Source organism: Lepus europaeus, chromosome 5 (assembly GCF_033115175.1).
Source record: "Lepus europaeus isolate LE1 chromosome 5, mLepTim1.pri, whole genome shotgun sequence".
NCBI classification, from domain to species: Eukaryota; Metazoa; Chordata; class Mammalia; order Lagomorpha; family Leporidae; genus Lepus; species Lepus europaeus.
This window is the reverse complement of record NC_084831.1, coordinates 15,511,987-15,520,471: the sequence shown is the minus strand read 5'-3', so window position 1 is coordinate 15,520,471 and position 8,485 is coordinate 15,511,987. Positions and strand designations below refer to the sequence as shown.

At 62.4% G+C, this 8,485-nt stretch overlaps 1 protein-coding gene across 6 annotated transcripts in view; it reads left to right on the top strand.

The window, feature by feature from the left end:
* Positions 1-4,434: 4,434 nt before the first annotated feature.
* HSPG2 (heparan sulfate proteoglycan 2) overlaps positions 4,435-8,485 on the top strand; it is a 100,259-nt gene continuing 96,208 nt past the window's right edge. For all 6 annotated transcript variants that reach the window (XM_062190589.1, XM_062190588.1, XM_062190587.1 and 3 more), the window contains exon 1: positions 4,435-4,500. In XM_062190589.1, the coding sequence (XP_062046573.1) occupies positions 4,438-4,500 (63 nt within the window). In that variant the 5' untranslated portion in view covers positions 4,435-4,437. The remainder of the gene's footprint in view (positions 4,501-8,485) is intronic.

The window sequence follows — 8,485 nt, the reverse complement described above, 5'->3', positions numbered from 1 at the left end:
TCACCCAGGGAAAATTTACCTCAGTTCCAGCTCCGTGCCAGGCACTATGCTCTCCACGAAGCCAATAGGGTTGCACTGTCTCCATCACGCCTCCTAATAGTGGATGATCTTCAGGGCCCAAAATGCTAAGAGATAGATGGCGGCTATGCCAAAGGGGCCTATCCTGGGAGGCCAGGGAGGACAGCTCTGGTGACGTGGCACTGAGCTGACCCTGAAGGAGGGGGCAGTAATGGGGGTGGGGTGCAGTGCTGGATGGAGGAGAAAGAACAGCATTGCCAGGACCATGTTGGGGAAGGGGCGTGGCTGGAGACGTGGGCAGGCCCAGACCTCGCCAGGCCCCGGGTGGGGGCTCCCCCCACCTCCATGGGATCTTTCCCTGCCTGCTTAGAATGGCGCCTCACTCCACCCCTCAGCACCGCCTCCTTGCTTCCTCCCCTCCATCTCCAGTGCCTTGCACACCAGTTTCTGGCCCCACAGCCTTCTCTGTGAGCATCTCTTTCCCCACATGGTGTTCAATTCTAGAAGGGCTGTTAGGGCCACAGCCAGCCCCTGGAGTGCTCTCACCCACACTGACAGCAGGAGGCATTACAATCCCGATCTGCCCACTTGGCCGCACACACTTCTTCAGTGAATAACCTTCCCAACTGCACGCTGCAGCCCTGAATGAATGAATAAATGAGTGAACAAGGAATGCAAGGAAGCTGAATGAGAAGCCCTAAGCCAGAGGAAAGGTTTGGATTGGGAGTGGAACCAGGAGAAGCTGAGTCCTGTCAATTTTGGGGCGACAGACAGGTGAGCCGCAAACCCTAGCTACTGCTTCCCAAAACCCCCAACTCCTGTTTTTTTCCAAAGCCAGGGTGAGTAGCCGTTCCTGCCTATCCCAGCTCACAAAGTCTCGCGCCACTTGAGTAGCTTCTGTCCCATAGGGAAGGGCAAGCACGCTGGGCTCCAAGCCTGCACAGCGCAGATCGGGCACCCCAGGGCTCGCTCAGCCAAGTGCAGAGAGTCCTGCCTCTGCTCTCTTGTAAACCATATGAGGAGATAGCCAGGGCTGAGACAGAGAACTTAAGTGTATTTATTTACTCAAGACTCCGAGGACCGCAAAACAAAACAGGGCCAGCCAGATGCCTTAGTGGGAGAGAGGGTCAGAGTAGACAGGTCCATGACCAATGGTCAGCTCTCTGGAAACCTTGCTAGCCTGGGGCGGGGGGGTATTTTCTTGCCCTCTGGGTCAGCCCAGCCCCTCCCTGCCCCTGCTGGCTCTACCGTCTCCCTCCCCACGCTCTTCTAGGAAGCAAGACTTATGGCTCTCACTTCATCCTGACCACGCATCCACAAAGAGCCGCTTGTTCCCCTTTGCCTTCGCTCATGAGCAAATCATCCAAGAAAAGCTCTGGGACTTAAAGGGCCCGAGGTGGGGACCAGACACAGAGGCAGCTCATGAAATGCGATTTGTCACGGATGCTGACCCTCCACCGGCAGGCAGAGCCTCGGAAAAATCCCGCCACCAGGCGGGCCGCTTGCCAGCTCTGAAGTCAGCGGCGTTGGGAGCCTTCCCCATCAGACAGAGAGCTCCTGAGGGCAAGGCTGGACTCCCCCATCAGACTGGAGGTCCTGGGCGTGGGGACGCGTCTCGCCATCAGACTAGCAGCAACACACTGGGTGCACAGGCTGCTCCTCCCCTAGGCTGGAGCTCCCTAGGGCAGATGGTGTCTCCTGTGTCAGATTAGGAACACACCCAGAAAAACTGAGAGCAATGGCTACCACTCATTTGGTGCTTACCACGTTCTTTGGTATAAAAAGACTATGAGGGAAGTCTCAGCAGATTCTCATTGGCTGCACAAGGAAACTGACACCGGGAGACTGAATATCTTGCACAGTTAGAGGTGGGTATTTGGTGCAGCGGCTCAAGTCACTGCTTGGGACACCCGCATCCCATATCCAAGTACCTGTCTACTTTGCTTCCAATCCAGCTTCTTGCTAACGCATACTCTGGGAGGCAGCAGGTGACGGATCAAGTACTTGGGTCCCTGCCACCCACGTGGGACGCCCAGATGGAGCTCCCAGCTCCTGCCTTGGGCATGGCCTGGCCCTGGCTATGTTGAGAATCTGGGAAGTGAACCAGCGGATGGAAGAGCTCCTTCTCTTTCTGCCTCTCCCTCTCCCCCGCTTCTGTCATTCAAATAAAGTGAAATTTAAAAATGAAATAAAAGCCAGTTTTAAAAGAGATTGCACAGCCAGGCGGTGTAGGCAGGGCTCTCCCCCAGACTGTAGAGTGTGAGCACAGGGAGCATGTACCCCCACTGTCCCTGCAATCAGGTTAGGGACCCGCACTGGGGGGGTCCTTCCTCTGTCCACCCCATCTCCCTGTCTGGGACAGGCGACAGCCTTAGTCAGGGTTGTGCCTGGAGTCGGGGCTGGGGCAGGGGTTGACGGGGCCACTGTGGACAGAGTTTCTGCCCCTCACAGCTCTGAGCTGGTCCCCAGAAACGTATCCCACATGGCAGAGAAGTCAATCTTTCGGAGACAGGGCCTCTATCTGGGCAGGGGGTACAGATCTCCCAGGGGCTGGGCAGGCCGGAAGCCTGCAGGCCCTATCACAGGGCCCATGCCTTCCCAGGGTACCACCCAGCAGGCTGGGCATTTCCTCCTGTCCACAGCTCACCTCACTCCTGGCTGCACACCCAGGCAGGAGCCTCTGGAGCCCAGCAACTCTCGAAGGGAACAATGGAAACTTTGGTTTGTACTCTCCTCCCTCTGTCATTACCCAGAAGGTCCCTGCCCCCTACACACACACACACACACACACACACTTCTCCACGCAGCCTGCCCTGAACACTGCAGACAGAGGAGGGGGCCCCGCAGTGGTGTGGCCGCCTGTGGCGCTGTGATTGACTGTCCTGGCATCTGGGGTGGGCGCTTTGGCAGGGGTTGTATCGGGCCTGGGTGTGCGCACGGCTGTGTCACCATAGCGTGGGTCTGGGAGTGCTGTGTATGGAAAATGGTGCAGGGTGGGAAGACAGCCCACTGAGACACTGTGACTAACCCAGGAAAAAACGTCACAAACACAGGCTAGGGCAGGTGTTTGGCCTGGCAGTCAACATGTGGTTCAAGAAGCCGGAATCTGGGGAACTTCTTTGGTGCAGTGGGTGACGCCACCTCTCGCGATGCTGGTGTTCCATATCGGAATGCCAGCTGGAGTGCAGGCTACTGCACTTCCAATCCAGCTTCTTGCTAATGTGCCTGGGAAAGCAGCAGAAGGCAGTGGAGGATGGTCCAGGTACTTGGGCCCCTGCTACCCATCTGGGACACCAGGGTGGAGTTCCTAGCTGCCGACTGAGACTTGGCCCAGCTCTGGCTGTTGCAACCATTTGGGGAGTGAGCCAGCAGCGAGGAGATCTCTCTGTCTCTCTATCTCCTTCTGTTGCTCCACCTTTCAAATAAATCTGAAAATAAATAAATAAGTAAACACAGGAAAGTCCAAGGCCTATGTCAGAGCACCTGGGATCAGTGGTGGCTCCGTAACTCCAGCTTCCTGCTAGTGCAGGCCCTGGGAGGCAGAGGTGATGGCTCTGGTAGTTGACTTCCGGTCATGCTAGCAGGAGACACGGAGGGGTTCCTGATTCCCCGCTTTGGCCAGGCCTAATGCCTTTGCTGGAGTGGGAAAGGGGTCAGGGGGCAGATAGGAGCTCTCTGTTTCTCTGCCTCTCTAAAACCCAAGAGGAGTACCCACGGGGCAAGTGCCTGTGAAACTGGTGTTTATGTGCCGTAGCCACCTCACCTGGGCAGGTGCACTTCGCAGTGGGAAGGTGTTCACCTAGTGTGAGGGTTGTTGGTACCCCGAGGCTAACCCGGGGAGTGCTACAGTGTCCCCAGGAGCCAAGGAGCCGTCAGTGCCTGGAACCTGTGAGTGAGGACAAAAGTGGGGGTGCATTGGCAGCGTCAACGCTGTGCGTAGAAGGTAGAAAGCAGTGGAGGATGGCCCAGGTACTTGGGTCCCTGTCCTCCTGAGCTGCCCGCGGGGTGCGGGAGCCTTGGCGGCGCGTGTGCAGGGACGGAGGGCGGGGCCCGGCCGCTCCGCCCCGCTAGGGCCCCCGGCCCCCGTCCCATCCCTCGCTCCAGGCCGGGTTTGGCCGGGAGCCGGCGGGCCCGCGGTCGCGCGGAGGGGGCTGGGGGCCCAGACAAAGGCCCAGTCGGCTGCGCGGCCGGCTCGGGCGAGCCGAGCCTGGGCCCGGGGGCGGGGCCTGGCGGGCGGGGGCGGGGCCTTGGCGGCGGGGGCGGGGCGGGCGGCCGCGGGGGCGGGGCAGGCCTGGGGAGGGGCGGGGGCGGCGGGAGCGGGCCGCGCCGTCCCGAGGACTCCCGAGGCCAGCGAGCGGGCGGCTGCGGGCGGCGCCGAGCGGGCGAGCGAGCGAGCGACGGAGCGGCGCGGGCCTGGCCATGGGGCGGCGGGCGGCGGGCGCGCTGCTGCTGGCGTTGCTGCTGCACGGGCGGCTGCTCGCGGTGAGTGTGCGGGGCGGGGGACGGGGGACGCCTGCTCGCCGCGCCCGCCAACTTGTCGGAGAGGCGCCCGAGACTGTGCGGCCGGGACGCCGGCCCGGGACGGCGGCGCTGCCTCTCCCGGGATCCCGCGAGCTGGCACCGGCCGGCGCCACTCTGCGGCATGGGTCTGCCCCGGGGCGGAGGGGGGGGGCCGCCCCAGGGGGGACCCTGCGTGGGCCCGGAGGCGGGGCCGGCCTCGTGGGAGTGCGTGGGGCGCCCGGCCACGTTGTCGAGTCTCGGGAGTCGCGCTGGTCCTGGCCCGACCTGCCAGCCCCAGGGACCGCGCGGAGAAACTTGGAGCAGGGTGGGAACTTGGCAGGAGGCGAGAACCCTTTTCTGGGCCAACTTGGCAGAAGGCGCAGTCGGTGGTGATGAGGACCCTGTCGGTCCTGGCCGGAACTTCACCACGCTGTCCTCTTGGGGAGCTCGTAGCCGGGCAGACGCAGGGAGAGAACTTTGGGGCCGGGACTGCGACTTGCTGGGACTCCGGGGACCCTGGAGTCAGGCAGCGCCGAGCTGGGTCAGCCGCTGCCCTTGGCTTGAGCACCTGTGTGACCTCCGGCAAGCGGAGGCTGGCTCCACGTGGGTAAAGGAGTTCGGAAGGTTTAGCCGCCGGCTGCTTGCTGGGCTCTCCCCCTCCCTGGGACCCGAGTTTCCCCAGCTTCCCTCCTCCCGGGTCTGCTGGGTGCAGGGGAGGCCCCGCCCTGCAGCCCAGTCCCCTGCTCTGAGCTTAGATGGGCCCACACAGAGAATTCCTGGGGTCAGGAATTCCAAGGCCTGGAAGGCAGTTGGTCCTGAGAGGCCCTGAGGACCCGAGTGATTTCCAGGAGGGCTGGGCTGGGCGGGGTCAGTGGGCAGGGAGCTGGTGGGAGCCCGTGTGGCCTGCCACAGAGCGCCCACTCACTCTCTTTGAGGTGCCCCCGGGCAGTCCTCGTCCCTGCCCGCCCCTTCTCAGAGGGACCGCGTTCTCACTGAGCTGGTGTTTACCCAGCGACTGACTCCCTGTCACCTCTACCCTCCTGAATCACTCGCTAACCCCCCACCCAGACCTGCCTGCCCCACCCATCCAGCAGCGCGCCTCCCCTCCCCACGCCCCAGCCGGGGGCCTCCTCGGTCCTCCTCTCAGCCTCTCACCCCGTTACCCGGACGGACGCAGGCAGCGGGGCCGTCCCTGTGGTCCCATTGCCTTGACCCGAACTTGGAGTGCTGAAGCTGACCTTCGCTTTCCCCACGGCACCAGCCTAGCCGCTGCATGGCTTGCACAGCCCAAGGTCATTCCTGACCCCCCTCCCCGGCACCCCGATAAGGGGCTCCTAGGTGCAGGGGCTGTGCAGTGGCAGGAGAGGTGGGCGGGGCTGCTGGGTTATAGAAATTCCTGGACGGCCTGCCATCTCTTTCCCTTGTTCATTCAACAGATCTTCATTGAGTAACATTTTCCGTGACAGTCGCTGGGAGTGCAGGGGTTCAGTGGCTAGGCAGATACTTGCCAAGCGCCTACCGTGCACCTGTGTGCGGTGGAAGGCGGTGGTGGTGTGTGGGTGAGCCCGGACAGGCCCGCCTGCGCCTTCTGAGGACTCGGCTGGGACAAGGCCACCCCAGCAGCCACACTGAGGTCGTCACGGCCCCACCCCAGGCTGCTGGCGAGGGGCTGAAAAGCGCTTGGCCTCGGGAGTCCTCTCAGGGTTGAATCCCAGCTCTGACATTTTCTAGCTACGTCAGCTGGGACAGGTTCCTCTCTGTGAGCCTCAGTTTCCACATTGTAAAATGGGGGTGAGAAGTTTAGCGTGAACCTCCGGCGAGACCAAGTTCCTAGCCGTGTCCCAGCAAGCCCCGGGCTCCTGCTTGCCCACTGCCCTTGATCTGTTCCACTCATGTCTGCGGGTCAAGAGTGAATGGGGGAGGGATGGACACAACAGCAAATAATGTGGCCTTAGACCCCAGTGGTTGGTCTTGAGTGTGGGAGTAATTTCAGTTCTGAGGTGGTGGGGAGTCAGTCTGGGGGAGGGGCTGGGCCATGGTGACTCAGGACCCCCCTTGGCCTGGTGGCCCCTTTTCTTCCTGCTGGGGGGAGATCTCGGCCTTTCCTTCCTCGGGCTCCGGGCCGGCCCTGCTGGAGACAGGAACCCCGCGGGGCCATCGTGGTAATTAGCCATGTTTTCCAGACCTAGGAGGGAAGTCACCCAGATACCTGCTTCCTGCCTCTGCTGGATTTCCTCACCGGGGCGGCTGCCCGCCCGGCCGCTGGCAGGAGCTGGAAGGGCCTCCCCTTCCTGGCCTCCCCTCTGTGCGTGGCTGGCTGCCCTGTCCCCCCATGCTGCTCCCCTGGCTGCTCTGGGGCAGGAAGGGTTGTGAGTGTGTCCCAGGGGGTCCCGGAACAAGGGCAGGCTGTAAGTCCTCCACAGGCGGGGGCAGAAAGCGGGGCCCCCTCAGCTCTTAGACCACACTCCCTCCTTCCATCTGAAGAGCTGTCTGGTCCCGGCCTGGCTTGGCCCGGGCCTGTTCCCCAGCTGAGCACAGGCAAGTTAGGATCTGTGGGTCTGAGGCCCTGCCCAAGACCAGTGACAGGTAGGTGGCAGGAGGTGACTGAGTGCAGGCTGGGGATGTGTGGGAGCATGGTGGGGGGGAGGGAGGCCTGGGAGGGTGCCGGTGCAGCTGATGGTAGCATCGTGAGGATGCATGAGCCCAGTGTATGCTGTCTGCCAGGCGCCGCGTTCCCCCCATCCCCACTCGGGCCTGCGTCGGCACCTCCCCTGTGGCTCAGAGGCATGTCCCAGCCCCTGAGTTAACTCAGCCCACAGGCCCTGCGACATGTGGCCACCCCACTCCCCGTCGGGTCGCGCCTCCTGCCCGCCAGCGTTCCGCCGTCTCACTCGCCTCCAGCCGGGCCAATCTTTGCTTCGCCAGCGTGTCAGCCACACTTCCACCTTAGGACCTTTGTATGTGCCCTTTCTCTGCCTTGTCCCTGAGCGTCTTCCGTCTCAGAGCCCAGCTAGTCTGCCTGTCACTCTGTCTCCTTACGCTTGTCACCGTCAGACCTGTGTTTACGTGTTGATCCGTCCCCTCGCTCCCCCACTTCGGCTGCCTGGGAGCGGGGCCTCCCCTGTTTGTGTTTGCTGCTGGAGTAGCAAGTGCTCAGGCATCTGTGTGTTGAGTGTGGTGAGCAGTAGATGCAAAGCAGAGGAAAGTGAGGCCCGGAGAAGCCGTGGAACTTGAACTTGCCCCGTGATTGACACAGTCACAAACTCGGGGATCCCACCCACTGCTCTCCCTCTCATAGTGGGTCATCCGTAGATGACAGTGCACCTTGTCCCAGAAAGCAGGCACTGTGGTCCCAGGAGCCCAGAGACCTCCCCAGAGCAGGGAGCAGCAGGGCCTGACTGGAGGCACACACATGCAGGATGGGTGTGCCCGGGGGCCCCGGGCGCCTGTGCTGGCAGGAGCCTGGGAGCCAGCCTCTGGCTGATCATTTGTAGGTTTGTTACTTAATCTCCTCGTCAGATATTCCCTGAGACTCTACAGACAGTTGGATTAATCCGGGCGTGAGTGGGCCAGGCCAGGCCCTGCGCTGGGCGGGATGGGAGGGCCTGCTGGTGGGGAACGGGAGCCCTGTGGGCTGGTCACCCTGTTTGGAGCCTCGCAGGCCTTGCTGGCTGTTTCTTAGGGCCAGAGGCTCAGGATGGATCTGCAGAGGCTTCGGGGCTTGGGGTGAGCGTCCCAGGAGAGAAGGCAGGAGGGACCACCTGGATGTGGGAGGGCCTGGGGTGACAAAGGCCACTTGGAGGCCCAGATGTGAGTCCTGGACGCGCAGACCCCTTGAGGCATGTGGGAGGGGCTCCCAGCTCTCCCTGGCTGTCCCCTTTCCCACTCAGGTCCCAGCTGTGAGGGGGTCCAGCTGCAGGAGGAGGGGCCCACACAGCCCACTGCCCAGCACCTCCGTAAGGCGTGC